General features: G+C 41.4%; 1 protein-coding gene across 5 annotated transcripts in view; it reads left to right on the top strand.

Annotated features, from left to right (window-relative positions):
* Nucleotides 1-1,778: 1,778 nt before the first annotated feature.
* LOC123511664 (baculoviral IAP repeat-containing protein 6-like) overlaps nucleotides 1,779-19,325 on the top strand; it is a 68,912-nt gene continuing 51,365 nt past the window's right edge. For 4 of the 5 annotated variants that reach the window (XM_045267714.1, XM_045267715.1, XM_045267716.1 and 1 more), the window contains exons 1-11: nucleotides 1,779-2,214; nucleotides 4,934-5,121; nucleotides 5,379-5,513; nucleotides 6,541-6,806; nucleotides 7,009-7,137; nucleotides 10,422-10,641; nucleotides 10,947-11,319; nucleotides 11,783-12,825; nucleotides 13,070-13,223; nucleotides 13,457-13,624; nucleotides 14,585-14,672. In XM_045267714.1, coding sequence (XP_045123649.1) covers nucleotides 2,040-2,214; nucleotides 4,934-5,121; nucleotides 5,379-5,513; nucleotides 6,541-6,806; nucleotides 7,009-7,137; nucleotides 10,422-10,641; nucleotides 10,947-11,319; nucleotides 11,783-12,825; nucleotides 13,070-13,223; nucleotides 13,457-13,624; nucleotides 14,585-14,672 — 2,939 coding nt within the window. In that variant the 5' untranslated portion in view covers nucleotides 1,779-2,039. The remainder of the gene's footprint in view (nucleotides 2,215-4,933; nucleotides 5,122-5,378; nucleotides 5,514-6,540; nucleotides 6,807-7,008; nucleotides 7,138-10,421; nucleotides 10,642-10,946; nucleotides 11,320-11,782; nucleotides 12,826-13,069; nucleotides 13,224-13,456; nucleotides 13,625-14,584; nucleotides 14,673-19,325) is intronic. The other variant, XM_045267718.1, reaches the window with a different exon arrangement.

Raw genomic sequence — 19,325 nt, forward strand, 5'->3', positions numbered from 1 at the left:
GTGTTTGAATGTGAATGCAAGCAATTATAGATGGGAGAAGATGAGACAGTGGAACATGTTATTCTGGAGTGTGAGATGAAAGAAATAGGAAAGATGATGCGTGATTGTAAGTTAGAATTTCAAAGGACTAATGGAAGAGTAGAGGAGACAATTAAAGAGGAAATGGATAGTGTTGCTGCTGGGACTGTGTAAACATAGCAGAAAAGATGAGTGAAAGTTATCGCGTTCGGGTGGATATATTTGTTTCATTTATTCATTCTTTTATTTTAGTTATCATCATATTATATAATCTTATTGCTGTTCTAAAGGTCTGTCATTATGAGTGTTCCCGAGGCACCTGTAGATATAGGCCTACTACCATTAAACTCAAATTCGAACAGTATATTTTTTTCTTTCGACTTATAAAATTAACCGTAAATAGCCTCAACAATTTTTCCGCACATTTCGGCTGGTGAAAAGCAGTTCCCCTCCCTACTCATTCCCATCCCCATCCCTACCTAAACTTAACTATTTTTATGCATGTGCAACCAACATTTTCTTTGCATCACATTGGTGACACCGTAACTAAACTAGATTGAAATGAGTAGTTTGCTAATACATATTTTACCATAAAGAAGAGAATAATTGAATCAGAAACCGCTGGTCGACTTCCGTAAACATGAGACACTTGTAGATGATAACTGTATATGGTTATAAGTTCTTCCGCAAAAGGATTCACTGCACTCGAACACTGCCCTACATAGACACCCAGCCAACAGTGCCACATTAGTACACGGCATGGGGGTTAATACTAGTGACTGTTGTGGGAAGTCATTAATTTGCGTGAATATTGCTAAAAAAATAAATAAATAAATAAATTATATTACATCACAACTTTTCATACTCTAGGATCCACTCCACGGAGCTCTTATAGGACACCTTTTTTTTTCCCATAGTTTCTTTATTCTTCCTTTCCGTCTTTCTTTTATATCTTTTGATGACAGCTATTTCGTCATATTGAGTAAGAGTTTTTCAACCATTCCATGCCTAAGGGTGCTATCTTATTTAATTTCATATTATTTAAATCCTCTACTGGCATGCGTATAATAATTCTATGGCAGTGGATATAGGAGTACAAACCAGCGGAAACTCTTGTGAAGCTCTATCATTTCCTCAGCCTTCCTTCAGATAAGCAACCTCTGTTGGGGATTACGTACGCTCTTACCACGTCATACGTTTTATCTTCTACATTACACAGAGAAATCTTCCATGCGTATATGCATCTCCATTTGGTGTGTGTGTGTGTGTGTGTGGCGTACGTAAATCCGCCACTAGCAAGCTAACATTTTAAAATAAGGATAATTAGGTAAATACATAAAACAAATATATACATGTTTTTAATACTATCATCGTCCATAAATGAGGAAAACAATCACAAAATTCGTGAATATAACTCCAATGCATTTTTTTTGTCCCTTCCCAGCGCACAAACAAAGCCTCCTGCTGCTGATAACTGCATCGCGCCACTGTTGTGTTGTGACGACTGAATGCAATTCTTCCATCCCCCCCCAACCTCAATCATAATTCACTTTTTTAGCTATAAACCATTACACAGGTGGCACCAAACTGAAAACACGTACTTTACGAGGAGGGAGAAGCAAACAAATAAATAAATAGATAAAAAGACGGAAAAAAGGAAGAAAAAAATACGAGCAGGCAGTAGGGTGATGGTGGTGCAACCTTCCGAAGAAGGAAAGAAATCACACAGACACACTCACACACACATACACACAGACAGCCTTGCAGCAGCAGCGAGGAGAGTTATTTTCGAGAGCGAGCCACAGAAAGAGTAGGAGGAACCGAGGAGGCGAAGCGATCGGGACAGGTGGTGTTGGAGTGCACAAGAAAGAGGTTCCAGCAAACACAGCTGTTCCACCACAAGCTGAGCATCGCCGCAGCACTCCCTCCTCCCCTTATAACACGGTGGTGACAGAACACGACCACTACCACCACCAACGACCACACCACAGAGCCACCACCCACTACATGAGCGGTGGAAGATGTCCCTGTCCAGCCTGAACGTGGAGGAGGACGGGACTATTGAGCTGGGAGACAGTATAGAGAGCTTGAGCTTCCACCAGGCGCTCAACGTCTTCTTAGTGACCACAAGAGAGGGCCGAGTGCGCGTGTTCGACCCTCACTCTTGCCTCAAGCTCTCAGACGTCCCTGTTCATGGTAAGATATCACTGTAATGCTGTGCCTGATCAGGGTGATAGGGAGAAACTTGCGGGAAGGGAGGGGGTGGTATGGGTAAGGGATGGGACGCAGGAAACGCCTACTTCTCACTGGCTTCCATACAATCCTCTATCAGTTTAATCTCGCTACCATTACCTGTTTAACTATTATCAGCCTTGCCCTTCACTGGTGGCACCCTTTTATCACGCTAGATGGGTGCCGTGGGGTTTAGGTCTGCGTGTCATAGGAGAAGATACACGGAGATGGGCTTTGTCAGGTTTGTGTGGTTTTGTATGTACAACCCAGGAAATTGTGTGTCTGTCTGTCAACCTGTCATGTTTCTCCTTCAACGAGTGGGGAAAATACGTATCTGAGGTTGAAATGCGTTTTTCTGTCACTGTTGTTTACTTTTGGTTCAGATAGTAGAGGTTATTGGTGCATGTCCTCAGAAGTATAGTGTAACATTTGTTAAGTAGTAATTGTTGAGGACTTGGCAGTGTGGACAGACTGGGTCAAATGCAGTAAAATGGTTCACTTGTCTTGCTCTGATTGTTGGGTTTCTTTATTTCTTTGTTTCTTTATGTATTTATTTTTTGGGGGGAGAGTGGGTAAGTGACATTGCGTAATTTATTACAAATGTTATTAGTTGTTGCATCATTTTTTAAATAAATCATACAATTGTCATATGTAACCAAACTGATGTTAATAATTTCTATAACAATATTGTGTGATGTTATTTACGAGAAGGTTGTAGTCTTGTCAGTTTAAGTGACTCAAGTGAAATACCGTTATGATATTCAGATGGCAACCATCAGTGAAGATTTGTTGCTTTCAAGGCTTAGGTGCATGGAGAGATAAGAGGTGTTTTCACTAACAGTTGCCATCTGTTGTACGTTATCTTTGGTGTGCTTTGCATGCACTTATACATAGGAAAATATTATCCAGTAAATATAATTTTTATCTTTTTACCCATTTGGAAAACTCTTTACAAAATTGTTTCTTTTGATTTAAAAGGGATTACTGTTTTACACAATATGTAGTCTTATGGAAAGTATATTGGTGCAGAGTTTTGAAAATGTATAGCTAGGGGAAATAGTTTACAGAAACCAGTAGGTATTATGGCAGAATAATATTTGAAATCTCCTTGTTAGTGTCGCTACTCTGAATCTAAGTCCACAAACTCATGCAGAGGCTGAGTGGATGTTGTTTACTATCTTTATTGTGTCTTTGTGGTATTGCATTTTCTGGTTGGTAATGTTTCTTGTCATAAATTTGGTGCTTCTCTCTTCCCAGCGAGTCTAGTGATTTACAGGAACCAGTGTTCTTATTCTTTTGCATGATTTCCCATGAATTTATATGTTTCCTCATTATTGTGTTTTATTTTGGTAACTGAATATTTTATTATCCATGACATTTATCTTAGTTTAAATGTAGGTATTTTACAGTACCAAGTTCAGCCAATTTTTTCATTACTATTAAGATGTGAAGTTTCTGCTTTTTATCTTATTTTTATTTCTTTTCCCACAAATAATAGAGATAGATCCTAGAATCTTATAGCTTGTTATAAAAGTGATTTAGTGTTTACTGCACAGAAAAAGGTATGGTACACATTGGTTTGCTTTGAGAATGATGGCTAAGCACCAGAGATTTGATTAGACAGTGATCTATGTGATTAGGTTTGGCCAGTGCATGACAGTTTATTACAAAATTTCTTAGTTGCATTTCTTTACAAACACACAACTTGTTTACCATAGCTGGATGTGATAGCGAAAGGAAATAATCATGATAACCATTAAAGTTGATAATGATAATCTTATCAACAAAAACTGATATCAATAAATGGTGATAAATTTATTACCCTATAACCAATAACTCAGTAAATTCAAGATTACAATATTAGCATTATTGATATATTTCATGTAAAAAAAAAAAAGATTGTTAAATTTAAATCTCTCTTTTTATCTTTTTGTTGAAAACGTAGAAAAAACTTACGGAAAACTTCAAATTCAATGGGTCTCCCGTCTCTTCCCTAATGAAAAGCACCATTGTAAGTAGAATTACTACACTCAATTTTGAAAGTTAAGAATTTCAATATGCTTATGTTCCAAAAACTAAAATGATCAGCTAGTTTGGAACACCAAAAACATTGTCATTAGTGGTGAATCAAGAAGAAGAATTATCGGATAACTGATAATCTGGTATCTTTATCACTATAATTTATTACAATAATGTCCGCCTATGTTTACCAGCTTGATTATCACAATATAGGGAAGAATAAGGTACTGTTCAGGTACTGTTTTGTCAGTGTATAACATATGGTCCCCCTTTTTTATTTATTTATTTATATTTTATATTTTTATTTATTAATTTTCATTTATTTATTTATTTTTCTCACTAATACCTCCACATTAGCATCAGCTTCTTTTAAGTGCTATATATTTCTTAGAATGTTATCAGTATTAGTTTTTGTGCTCAGTGGACCAATACTCAATACATATCACCACAGACCTCCTCAGCCATAAATCACCAGCATTCTGTGCCCAACCTCTTTCTTATTCAATGGTATGGTCACAGAAGATAAAAGTTTTTTTCTTCTTTTTACTGGAAAAATGCATCTTTTGCTCTGCAATTTAGATTATTTCCTTTGATGTGCTATCCAAATTTTCTTTGTATAGTACTTTTATGTTATATACAAATATTTGACATGATAACATTGCAGGAGATGGCTGTATGCGTGGCGGGGTGGTGTGTGTGTATCATGGAGAAAGCAAAAGTGTGGTGGTATGCGGTGGCCGAACAGTGGGCATGCGCCGAGACCATCATGGTGTGCTTCTGCTCGCCACTGTCCTCCAGGGTCCTGTGTCTGCCCCAGAAGAGACTGTCACAGTGGAGATGCTACTGTCAGAGGTAAGGCTGGCCTTGAAGGTTGAAGGTACAGATTAGCAAGTGTTCATTAGAACAGGTGAACTCAGCTGAATAGAAATATGATTATATTAAAAGGATGATAAAAGGGAATGTTTGATAATTTTATTTTTACATAGTAAAGGAGAATGGATTAAGATTACAAAATGGAATTGATAACAGATAAATAGATGCTATTACCTCAGATAAAACAAATCAGTTGTTAAGTTTGTGTGTGTTAGTAGAATTTTGATTATCTACAGGGTATCCAGCTGCAACATACCTTAGCCTTTGGGGAGATGAGCAACCTGGAGCATGCAGCTGAAGTGAGAGAAGTGCTGGCGCAGGGCATTGCAGCTCATCAGGCACAGTCCCGTACCAATCCTAAATTGGCCAAGGTAATACAACATAATGGAATCTGTTTTTAATATAGATTGATGTTAGCCAATACCAAGAGGATGAGATATAATATTAATTTTTACCTTAACTTCATCTTGGCATTGAGTGGAATAAGAAAACAGTTTATACTATAGAATTAATTAAACCTTACTTTATTTATTTTTTTTTTCATGTGTTTCTGTGCTTGAAGGAAGCCAGTTGATGAATGAGGCCCACATATGCATGTATAATGATTTTCAAAATGGAGATAAATGATTTAAGATGACACAAGGATGTTAAGCAATTCACCACCTGTGATAATTTTACATTGATTTCTTTTTTATGTTGTGGTTAAATGTCTTATCTCTGTACTGTTGTCTGTGGTATAGCTTAGACTAATTTACATGTGCACACACACACACACACACACACACACACACACACACACACACACACACACACACACACACACACACACACACACACACACACACACCTTTTGAATGGTAGCATCTTTGGCCTTTTACTCCTAAATGACAATGTAAACCTAAATTGTTGGCATTAAATTTATACTAGTTTCTGTCATAATCATTATTTGTCTGGTATTTGGGTTCACTGCAAGACAAAAGGTTCTCTCATAGTGAAAGACGATAAACGCAGGTATCATTTCATGATGGCCTGAGATATTAGATCATGAGACATGCAGTGCAAATTGAGGCCAAGCTTAAATTGTCCTTTCCCAGCCCAGGATTCAAACTGAGTTCCTTGCCATACATACACTCAATGATAATTACTGCAAGATTAGGTTTGACTATTATATGAAAAGAGACAAACTCATACTGTTGATGGCAAGGTGACAGTTTGAACCCTTCATAAGTAAATGAGTGTGATAATTAATGCAGTGTATCACTAAGCTGTAGTGTGTACTAGGCAATGAATTAATAATTTGATGAGTGTGTGTGTGTGTGTGTGTGTGTGTGTGTACACTAGAGAGGAAAGAAGAGAGAGAGAGATAGAATATCAGTATAACTTATTTTACTCTTTCAGTGGAGCACCCTCAGGCTAGAGCTGCCCCTAGGTGTGCTTCGAAGTGTGTGCCTTGGCCTTGTCATTGAACTTAAGAGAGTGTCACGCTACATACCAGCCCTGTCCATTGCGTCAGCCCTTATCCAACGTCTGGGCCACCTCTTACCTCCTCCAACCCCTGACACAGGGCAAGGACCTCCTGGTGCTGGTCCCCCTGACAGGGAGGCCATGTGTAGTGAGGCTGCCAGACTTGCTACATTCATAAAGTGGCCACATATGAATTACAAGTAAGATTATGGATTTAAACTAGTTAATATAAATGTGTTTATTAGTATATCTTGCATAGAATTCATGGAAATGTCTTTAATCTTTGAGAATTATGTATTGCATTTATATAAAACCACACATGTATATTTATATGGGTCTTGTTACAGCTTTCCTTCTCATGGAGGTGATGAGTGTTATGATACACAATTTTGATAATTCCAGATGGGCTTTGCCTGAACAAATGGCTCAAGCTGGCTTCTTCCACCAACCCATTGCTGCTGATGATGACCGGGCCATGTGCTTCATCTGCAGCGTGTGTTTGGTGTACTGGGAGCCAACAGATGAACCATGGTGAGTAGGTCACTGCTCAACACTTTCTTGACCTGCTTGCTAATCTCACTATTTTCTCCTTGTTTCCTCTAAGTTAATACCTTCAATGACTTTGTGCATAAAGCATGTCCAAATTTTTATGCCATATGCTTACTAGTAATGTGAAAAAGGAAGAAAGCCATGGCTAAAATCAGAAACTTTACAAGTACGACACTGACTCTTAAGTGACTTCAAGTGAAGTGTTATGTGCTAACTCAGTGGAATGGTAATATATATATATATATATATATATATATATATATATATATATATATATATATATATATATATATATATATATATAAATGTTTAAAAAGGTAGTGCTTTACTCAGTTGTGGGTGTCAGCTTATGGCTGGAAAATCAAGGTATATGTAAGGTTGATTTGGTTAAAGGTGAAAATATTTGATCAGAGGATATATTTTTTTTTTTTTTATGTCATAGAATGAGAGTGAGGAGGAAAGGGAAAGATTTCTTAAGTTTATGAAAGATGATAGACACAAGAAGCAAAGTTGAAAGTAGAGAACAATGGATTAATGTCTTCTCACAGAGGTGGCTGAACAACACTATTATGGATTGACAGTTACTCTTGAATTCATGAAATATCCATTATATGGATTTTGGATTTTGTAATTTGAAAGCAACAGGCTCTGATTTATGTGCATGGTAACAAGAGGGTGGACCCAGACATCCTGGTAAATGCTCACATTGCTTGCATTGTTTGTGTCCATCAGTACACTGACAGGCATCAGTGACATCTGTGATATTCTTGGAATTTATTTCATCCTCCACATTATGGCATGATGGCAAGTACCACTAGTCTGACAGGTTCCAGGATTGCGTGTTCCTGTTGCAAGTGTCAATACAATGACCAGATTGTCTGGAGAGACAAAGTATTGAGACAACTACAGGCTGACATGTGCAGTCATCCACTTTCTCTTGTCCAGACAGGAACAATGTCAAGTGATTCCAACTCATCCACTTCATTGCCGTACTGCTGTGGCCTCTCCACTTACTTCCTGCACGAGACACCCACGCGAGCGAATTAGCACGGCACGCATACAGAGGTGACATTGTATGTAATATGGTGAAAAATTACGCTGACACATTTGCTTTCTTGGCTGCCAAGTCAGTTGTAGTTGTAGTTATGTGCAGCATACAGACACTGGCACGGTGCACCTCAGAAGTTTACTTCTCTCTTTTGCACTTTTTAAGTGTCCACCACACCTAGCAACTTTAGAACTTCCATATAAATGAGAAGAAAATTACAATGTAGACTAAGAAAAGCTGCTTAATTATTGCCTTCTGAAATATATGTATAGAAGAATTTTAAGTGGAAAGGCCAAATTATTCATGCATCCCTGCTTTTAAAGGAGATGGACTCCTTTTTAGGGATGGTACCAGCCAAGGCAAAAAAATAAAAAAGACAAGAAAAAGAATTAAGAAAACAATTTAAGGCTTAGAGAAACTGAGCTTATTTTCCAGAAAATTGAAATAAAATCTAAGACTGCTGGTATTTCAGAGGTGGTAGCAGGGCATCATGTCACTTTGAGTGTGATATGACACAACATTTTTAGTTTGGTTCTGTTCCCTAGGAAACTCTATGGTGTGTGTGTGTGTGTGTGTCCCAAGTTCATAATTGGAAAAAAAAATAAAATAAATTAAATAACCTAAGACTGAGTTTGTATATGTTGTTTGTGTTGAATGATATGAAAAGTGAGAGGTTATATGTCTTTGGATGACTGGCGGCAGCTGCCCTCTTTTGTTAATGAGACATGAAAGGACTGGTCAGAGATAAAATAGGAAAGGCCAATGATAAGTTTGCAACACTTGCATACTTTCACAAGTACACCCATGACAAAGATTCCCCCTGGTCTGAAGTCCTTTGATCTGCAGACTGCCTCCTAGATCACATGAAATAATATTAAAAAAAAAAACTAAGTACAAAAGGGAGTACAACATGTCTGCTAATGCATTTCACTACTGTCCATGAACTGTTACAACAAGTAGAAAGCTGCTGCCTTGGATGAAGGAAGGAGGCAATGTATAGATGAGAAAAGTTCTTTCTCACACAAAAAGATATTTTTGAAATTATGGTTTCTGGTATTTGAAAAAAAAAAAGAAAAAACGTATTATTATGTAACAAATCAAAGATTTGTCTGATAAATGAATGATCCCTGCTAATCCAGCAAAGTGTCTTGTCTGACAAGGCTTTAGAATGAAATTAATCCATAAATTACTACTATGTATTAGTATCTTCTATAAAGTGAAAGAGCAGTGTGTTTAAAATACTGAGGAAGATGGAAAAGTGAGAGTTATACTGATTAAATAAAATGGGCTCTCTTCTGCTGCTCAATTTATTTGATGTGTCATGCAATTGAGGTTACTGGCTTTCATATGTGTATACAAGACTAACCAAAGCTCATCTTGTGCAATCACTTCATACATTGCGCTTGACTTGTCTGGCTTCTTTTCTACAGGACTTAGTAGTACTAGACTGCATTATCAGTAATCCATCTTTGTGTAAGTGAAATTACAAGTAATATGAATAGCATGCATGTAAGTTGAACTTATTAGATAAGTGTGCAGTGACTTACAAAAAACTGTAACTATAAGTCTTTATTAACTGTACCCAGTATTGTGGCAATGGAATGAGCCATTGTTGGCAGGCAGGGGCACCAACATCACCTCTCACAAACCAGTGGCTACCAGTATACATACATGTTTTTATGCATTATTGACACTATTTATTCTTATTTCACCAACCATTGCTTATAGATTGTATAAGGTTAACTTAACCAGGTAGCATTTCTATTGTGAAATATTAGGTAATATGGAATTTTTATAAGGAAAATATTTGTGTTGGTGATATTCATGCTGCAGAAATTTGGGGCTTTGGGTAGTTTATGCAGGACATGGCTGGGACAGCATCAATGAGGATTACTGACCCACACCTTGAGGCTGCAATGTACTCTATCTTATTGCACACTGATCAAGAAGCTGGAATCTTAGATGTCTGAAATAGTTTTTTGTTGAGAAGTGGTGAACTTAGGAAAGATGTGGTTCATTGCCAAAAAAGTTCCCCAAAAAAGAATATCTGTTTTAACTTTAGATGTATCTACATATACCTGTCTTGGAGGAATTAAAGACAAGATTGAATTGGCAAATTACTGTTATTGCCATGTATGTATTTTTTTCTTTTCTCCCTATTGCTGTCCCATAAAGGATAACATTTTTATGCTTATCACAAGAAATATTCCTTCCTCAGGTCAGAGCACGAGCGACATTCTCCCAACTGTCCGTTTGTGAAGGGGGAGTACACTAACAATGTGCCACTGTCGGTCACCTATGCAACCAGCCCGGCCCTCACCCATTCAGAGCGTGCTGAAGAAGTGGCCTTCCTTAGCAACACCAACAGCCACCAGTTCATTGCCTCAGCCACACGTCATGGCAGCATTGTGGTGTGGAATGTGTCCAAACAGCTCAAGGTGTGTCTCTATATCAGAAACATGATATTCACATTTGTCCATAAAGTCACAATAATCCATAGAAGAAAAAAATATCCCATACAATTGTACTTGTATCTTGCTCTCAGTTCTTAGTCCACCCATCTCTCTTGTCCTTGCATGATATTCTTCATTAAGTTTATTGAGTTATAACATAGATCTTTTAATGATTTAATTGCATATCCTCTTTTCTAATTCATTTCGATGAATTAAGAAAATAATTGATTCTTGCATTTTTGTGTTAATGTCTTTGATGTGCTCTTTACTTATTACCTTGTGGCTTGCAGAAGGAAGTTAGTTTCTCCATTGACCCATCGGACTCCACTATTCTGGACAAGCACTTCTCAGACACCGTGGGCTACACAGACATGCCACTGCAGCCCCCAGCTCCGTGTGAGGCATGGGCATGGCCTGCTGCTGAAGAGCAAAAAGTGGCAGCAGCAGCAGCAGGAGGCACTAACCCTGAACCCTTACCTCAAGCATCTCTCGCTGATGCCGAGGTTTCTTCATCTGGCTTGGCTGCAGACACTGACTCAGCAGCCGTTCACACACCAGCTGAAGCTATTCCATCTGGTCCCCAAGTGTCAACCCCACCCCCACCACCACCACCACCGCCATCCTCACAGGTGGTGGAGTTGCCCCTAGATGACATAGTTGTGGGTAAGTTGCGCTGATACTGTTTTCTGTCATTACATAGATTGCTCATCTTTAAGTCACTACATATGCTTGAAGTCCTTGATGAGCACAGTAATACAATCCCCACATCTCATTAGAAATGTAATTCCTCCTTTTTTGGTGAAGCAGATATATGTATTTAAAACATTTTAAACATCTTATGCTTTATATGCTACAATTTAAAGAAGTGTTAATGCAAGAGAAATGGCACCCCATTTAAAGCCAAGGCCTTTTGACCAGCATTTTGTATATCATTAATTTTTTACAGATTTATGTATACAGTTGTGTATATATATATATATATATATATATATATATATATATATATATGCATTGTAAGTGATGCCTTCTGTGTAGTATATTTCAGCTGGTATGTCACTATTTCTATGATTGTGTATATGAGTGAGTGTTGGTGACTCTTTATGATGGTACCCAATTTATCCCACAGATGAGCTATTTGTACACCCTCGGCCATCTCATGATGTGCGCGTCTCATCACTGTGTGTACTTGCTGACCCTAGTGAAGTGTCCCAGCGCCTGAAGGGGGCAGCTGTGGGCCAGGCATCAGCTGCTCGGTCATGCCTGGTGGTTGGTGCTGGCTTGCGCCGCTATGAACTCTTTGGGACATGTGGGAGTGAGCGTGCTGATCCTTGTGATGTACAAACTCTTAATGATGTGAACCAGGCTGGACAGCGCCCGGCTCAGAGTCTAGACATTATGAAACTGGACTCATCCAGAAGAGATTCTTCAGCAGGAGAGGATGGAGATCCTGACCGACCCCCACCAGAATATGGGTCCGCTCCACCAAGTGACTCTGGTGGGATATCAGGTAGTGCCGCCACTCTTGCCCAGCAGATTTTTGTGCCATACCTGTTAGTGTATGACCTGAATGTTTTAGTCCAGAGACCTGCAACTAGCAACAGAATAGTAGCTAAAGGAGGAGGCCATGGCCCATACAAAAAATCAACTGTTAAGGTTGGCTCCTTCAACCAGACCAATAATATTTCTCACTCCAAGACAAAACTGTGGTCTGACCCACCGCTGTTATTGCACAATGATATAGAGATGTTTTTCTCCCCACCCAATATGTTTGTCAAAAACAAAGGCACCACTCAAGCTGGCCCAGCTTCCTTGGCAAAGAGTAAGGCCAAAGAAAGTCAGACAATGCCTGAACCACCTACCAAGACAGAACTGAAAAAGGAACCTAAATGCATCCAGTGCCTACCACTGCCTCACCGCCTGGACTCTCTCAAGCTGCGGCTGTCTGTGCTGCAGCTGGCTCCCACACCCTGTGGAGAGTACTTAGTGGTGTCTCTTGGCCGCAGCGATGGGCCAGAAGGGATGGTGTCTGGTGGGGTGGCCGGAGCTGTGATGGTGTATCGGGTGTGTGGCGGTGGGGAGGTGGTGGTTCTCCAGGAAGAGCCGGTCACCACTAAGCTACTTACTTCATGGGAACTTGTGCCCCTAAAACTGCTGTTACTACCACCTGAGGTGAGATTGTGAAATGTTCTCCTCTTGACTGGTCTTGGGTGTCATCCATATCTAGAATTTGATTAAAATTTTCAACAATTATAATTTCATTGAGTGCATGTCATCCCTTGAATTTTTTTCCTTGAAAAACTTTGTAAAGAAAGTGCTTCCAACATATATAAGTTTGACACCTTTTATGGTGAATATGTTATCATTATTCTTCTGTTTTGATCGTGTTCATCCATGACATTTATATTTTATCCAGTTTGGAGAGTGTGAAGGAGGGTTGTGTGGCGGTGTAGGAGCTTGCATCACCATGGATGGCTCCCTGCGCCTCCTCTCCTTGGCAACCCTTGAATTCTTCCACCATGTGTCACCACCTGCTGGCCGACCTTTCAACAATTTAGTTTATTGTAACAGTGAGTGTTTGCACTGAATTGTAGTATGATGAATTTTGGCTTTATTTGTGTTGTTCCGTAATTTCCTGTAATTGTCTTCTGTCTAACTGTGCAAATATTTCTTAGCTGCATTATTTTTGTCTTACCATACTCCTTTCAGTACACTCTTAGCAGCAGTCCAAAACAGCTCAAGTTTGTGGTTCTTTTTATGGTTTTATGCTAATCATATCGTACCCTTCATTCTCTCTACGAAGGTTTGGAGAGGCTGTGTGTTAGCTGTGATGATGGCCGAGTCAGTCTAGTCCAGGTCCATCGTGAAGCTGACCTGGGGAAGGAGAGTGATCCTGGTGCAACAACCTCAACGCCGGCCTCAACCTCCTCGGCCTCCACCCCTGCCCTCACTCGCGAACCTGATCTGCAACGTGAGTCAGTCAGTCTTGGCATACTATCTGTCTTGGTAGTAGTTAGATTTTCTTTTGTATTTGTCACTCCTCTTTAAGCCTTACCTTCTGGTTAATCATTTATGAACGATTGTATTGCTATGTCTAATGAGCCGGTGATTGTTCAAGTAATTATGATTTTTCCCACCACACATTTGCGTTGCCTTCACACCTACTCAAGTCAGGAGGTGAACATAAGTGTCCAGTAATTTTTATCAGCCACTGAGTTGCCACTGGCTATGGTTAAATATGTCTCTGGAACCTTTTTTCCATCCTGGAGGCAATATCTGGCAACCCTGCAGCACACCATGTGGAAAATTCCCTCTGCAGGGTTAGGGGAACATCTCAGAAGTCACAACATGGATTGTGATATATCCATGTCATGTGGGAGTGGCTCTGAGTTTGAAGATAGTGAAGACAGTGATTGTATAGAAAGTGAAGAAAGTGAAGACATGTAATGAGGACTCGGAAAAAGTACTAGCTATTATTTTTTTTCTCATTTGTAATTTTTTCATTGCTCTCTGAATATAATAAAATGCAAGCTATCTTGTGTCTGTATAAGAGAGAGAGAGAGAGAGAGAGAATTTGTGCAGTGTTATTGGATTCTGGGGTTATTTCCACTTGACAGGTTACACCACGGCCAGGGGAGGAATTTTTGATAAGGTGATAACTTTAGACTCACAAGTCATACCAAGCTGGAAAGTATGTCATTTTATTCAGAATTACAAAGACAAATAGATTTTTTATAATTTAAACTGTCTTCTAACATTTTCTAAGTTTACTATTTTTCCATGGAATTTGGAGATAGAAAATAATTAAACCACCCAGAAGGTAAGGGTTAAAGATCGTAAGTCAATCTGGACAAGTAAACTTGCATGGAACCTATGTGAACTTTAGTTTCTTCCATTCCATGATCAGTGAGACTTGAGATGTTTCTTGCAGCTGGAGAACTCTTGGTGAGCCAAGGTGTGACTGAAGAGGTGCTGGACAAGTGTCTCCTACTCACACAGTTCCAGACTGGCTGTCCCAAGTGAGTTCTATTTAACCTTTTTATTATGATTACTATGAAAAACTGAAAACAAAAGGGGGAAAAGTAATTATGGGGTGGATATTAAGAGAGAGAAAATAAGGAGTGGTATCTTACAGGATTGGTGTGTGAGCAGTGAGGTGTGAAGTTTTTCAATCACTTCTATAGCTCATGTCATAACAAAATATGTGACTAGGAATGGGATACTTGTTGGTATTACTTCTGACCTTGTGGTGTTGATTTCAGATTTGTGGCCCCCCCAGATGGGAACTGTCTTGTTGTGGTGGGGGGGCTTGCGTGCCCCTGTGACCTGGCGAGCTAGGCTAGAGCGGGCTTATGCCCCTGCTCTACCCTTTCGAGGGGGAGAGGGCTACCCATGCTAGTACGGTCGCCAGTGAGGGGTCAGACTAAATGGTTCCTACGTAAGCTGCTAGTGGACCAGCGGAGCCACCTGCTGGAGGGATCGCCCAATAGGGGCCGTCCTGTGCTGGATGGTTGGGTGTCCAGGCTGGGATGCTTTGGGGGGGAGTCTCAGCTCTGTCGTGGACAAACATTCGTATCATGTGGGGCCTTTTTTTAAAACGACTGGTCTGCATGGGGACTTGGTATCCCGTCCACGGCAGCCAGCGCTTGCTCCCATTGTAGTCCCTGTAGGTGGTTTCCCTTGCCCTGGAGCCAATTTTTGTGTAACTTTATACATATGGTTAAACACAAAAACCTATCAGGTTCTCGTGAGGTGGCTGACCTGGCCCACGAGACGTCATCTTCAGGTCTGAGTAGGAGGAGGATTCCTCCACAAGGGCCTCCCACAGCAGTCTCCTGTTCTGCTGGTTTGCTGATTCCCTTTGATGGTAAATGTTAATCCATCATTTTCTTATCACGCCTTGCACTCACTTCTCAAGGTGTATGGCACGGTTGTTCGCATTCGACTTGTTTATGATAAGGACTTTCCATCTAACCGCTGCTATGTAACGTTTCTGTCATGCGATGAAGCCCGTTTGGCTGTGGAACATGTAGCATCCCTACCCCTTGCTGGCTCTGGCTTTAAGACAGAACTTCTACACTCTCGCAATATTTCAGACAGTGACACGGACTACATCCCAAATCTTTTTGACCGCCATTCAGAGAATTCAGTTCCTGAAGTCCGCCAGATCCTCGTTGGTTTGTGGCGTACTATAGAAATGGGCGTGGAAATTTCATCCATGCCTCCCAGTATCTTGCCAAAGAAATCGGCACGATTCCTGAGGGGAATCTGAAGAAGTACGGGAAGGGGATGCTCGTGCGAGCTTAAGATATTACGCAGGCGAGGATGTTACAACATCTCCCATGCCCTACTGACAGCATGTTTGAGACCATGAAGGCTCATCCCACCTTTAATTATAGTAAAGGTTGTGTGTACAGTCAGGATCTTTATGAATTTCCTGAAGAGGAAATACTGGCTATGTGTCCTAACTCAGTCCAGAAGGTGACTAAGATGAGGAATTCCTCCAACATGGTCCTTCTCACCTTCTTTGGTTCCACCCTCCCAGACCGTGTTCATATCGGTCCTATCAATCTTAGGGTGAGGCGTTTTGTTTCTCGCCCTCTTCAGTGTTTCTCATGCTATGGGTACGGTCACGGTAAAAGCTCCTGTAAGGAAGCTTCTCGATGTGGTAATTGCTCTGCACTAGATTCACACTCTGAGGAGCATTGCAATGCTGCTGCTTATTGTTTCCATTGCCGTGATGCTCACCAGGTACGTTCCAGGCAATGCCCCAGGTATCGCCTGGAGCAGGACATTTTACAGCTTGCTAACAGTCAGTTCATCAGCCTTGGTAGTGCCCGCCGCGAACTCCTGTACCGCCAGAAGGATGGTACTGGTGCGACATCCTATGCTTCATTGGCAGCTCGCTCTTCAGCTGAGTCTGCCGGACCGAAGACAACTTTTGCTACCTCTCGCTCTGTTGGGGCGGGTGGTCCTGTTCATTTGGCCAGTAGGTTTGCCCTTTTGTCCGATGACTCGGTTGAGTCATCTCTTAGAAGTGACGAGAATAATACGGACTTGACCAAAGTCACCCATGTAGTAGATGTCCATTTGCCACCTGTATCGCCTAAGCCCTTGAAGGGCCTGACCAAACGGCACCGCGGCTCTGCGGAGTCGATAGATTTAGCTCAGCCTAAACAATCTAAGGTTTCTCCCGGTGCACATGATCGTGAGTCCTCCAGGGACCGCTCTGCAATGGTAGCTCCAGTAGTTTCTGTCCAGCCTTCTGTGACGCCCTCCGTCTCAGATCGGGCTTCTTGTGATGAGGACGGTCTTAGCATGGAGACGTCCGATGATATTGTCACAGCCGTCCCTCGTGGACCCACTGTGTCAAAAGTGCAGTCCAGCCTGACCTCGTCCTCCGATGACCAGTAGGAGTGATGATGGTTCGCATCACTCACCGGTAGGCCGAAAGGCAGCGGTCCAACGACCCGGCACATCTCAACTCCCGGTGTCTTCTCGTCGGTTGATTATTTCTAGTCAGGTGAGTCACGGGCTCGCCTGTCCACTGCACCTAAATAGTCATCTTCAAGCTTCTACAGTGGAACTGTAGAGGCCTTCGCGCCTCGTGGGGAACTCCGAGCTTTACTGTCGGAGTTCTCTCCAGCCTGTGTAGCTCTACAAGAGACTATGCTAGGTGATAGTACTTATTCTAGTCCTCCTGGCTATCGTGCCTTTTTAGCACTCCTTTCCTGACCAGGGCCACCACGGTGGCACAGCTATCCTAGTCCGTCAAGACATACCTGTTGTCCCTTGCAACTCAACTCTCCCTTCAGGTGGTTGCTGTTAAGGTTTTATGGGACGATCCTACACTATTTGCAGTTTATATCTCCTCCTCGGGTTCCTGTCTCCAGGGGTGAGCTTGACGGCCTGGTGCGTCAGCTGACTCCGCCTTTCCTCTTGTTGGGAGATTTTAACGGCCGTCACCCATTGTGGGATGAAGGTGCTAGTAATCCTCGTGGGGTTTTAATCGGTTCTTTTATTGAGGATGAGGGATTGGAGGTTTTAAATTCTGGGATGTTACACATTTCCACAGTCCTACTGGGACTTTTACAGCTATCGATCTTTTCTCTCTACATCTAATTCTTTCCTTGATTTTAATTGGCGGGTCCTACCGGATTTACACGGTAGTGACCACTTTCCGATTTTATTGGAATCTGTGAACTCTGAGCCACAGTCCCGGCCCCACGCTGGGTTTTAGACAAGGCAGATTGGCCTCGATTCACAGACCTTAGCTCTTTTATCCGTCCGTTGGTTGACTTTTCTACTTGTGCTGAGGCTGTTGATTATTTTACTGATTTTTACATTCAGCGCTTCAGACAATCCCTAGGACGTCAGGTCGCTTTACTAAGCGTCCCGTTCCTTGGTGGAACGCAGCATGCACAAACGCTGTGAAAGAGAAATGGGCAGCTTTCTCTCGTCTCCGGCGACACCGTGGGGACCCGCAGTGTCTGGATGCTTTTCGATGCTGCCGAGCTCGAGCCCGCCGCGTTTTGAAAGAGGCACAAAGAGCCTCTTGGAAAGCTTATGTATCTTCCATTAATGCCCGCACCCCTCTTACGGATGTCTTTAACAAAGTCCGCCGAATTGCTGGGAAGTATTCTGCTCCTCCCCCACCAGTTTTGTTGTCTGCTGGGCGAACGGTGGCAGACCCTAAGACTGTCGCCGACCTCTTCGTGGAGCACTTTGCCAGTGTTTCCCGGAAGGATCCTGCAGCCCAGGCGCACGTCACCGCCAGAGAATGGAATCTCTCGGCATAAATTTTCTTCCACTGGAGGAGTCTTATAATGTTCCCTTCTCTGCCTCCGAGTTGCAGACTGCTTTGTCCCAGTGTCATGACTCTTCTCCTGGCCCAGATGATATTCCTTATGCCTTCTTGCGCCACATGTCTGACAGTGCTTTTAACTTTTTATTAAATCTTTATAATATGATTTGGCATACCGGTGACTTTCCATCTTCTTGGGCTGTGGCAGTGGTTCTCCCATTTCCGAAGCCTGGGAAAGATAATCTTCAGGCTACGAACTACCATCCTATATCTTTGACATCCTGCATTTGTAAAGTGTTAGAAAAAATGGTAAATGTAAGGCTCATGTGGTACTTGGAGAGGGGGAAGTACCTGTCATCGGTACAGTAAGGCTTCTGAAAGATGAGGTCTACTACTGATGCTCTTTTATCCCTAGAGTCTTCTATTTGTGAGGCCTTCGCTAATCACCACCATCAAGTAACAGTCTTTTTTGACCTGCAGAAGGCCTACGACACGGCTTGGTGTCATAGCATTTTACAGTCCTTGTCTAATTTTGGCCTTCGTGGCCACCTTCCTGGTTTTATTCAGCAGTTTTTATTCAGACGTCTTTTATGGGTTCGAGTGGGGAGTGTTCTCTCTGAGGCTACTGCTCTAAATGATGGCGTTCCACAGGGAAGTATTCTTAGTGTTACATTATTTGCAGTCACCATAAATGGTGTTATTGATACTCTCCCAGATGCCATTCACAGCTCCTTATATGTTGATGATTTATGTACAGGCAACCCCCGTTTAACGAAGGTTCACACAACGAAATTTCGCTATAACGAAGGTTTCATTTTACTACCATCTGCTTGTTTAACGAACACCAAACTCGCTTTAACGAAGTTTT

Source organism: Portunus trituberculatus, chromosome 31, assembly GCF_017591435.1.
Source record: "Portunus trituberculatus isolate SZX2019 chromosome 31, ASM1759143v1, whole genome shotgun sequence".
NCBI classification, from domain to species: domain Eukaryota; kingdom Metazoa; phylum Arthropoda; class Malacostraca; order Decapoda; family Portunidae; genus Portunus; species Portunus trituberculatus.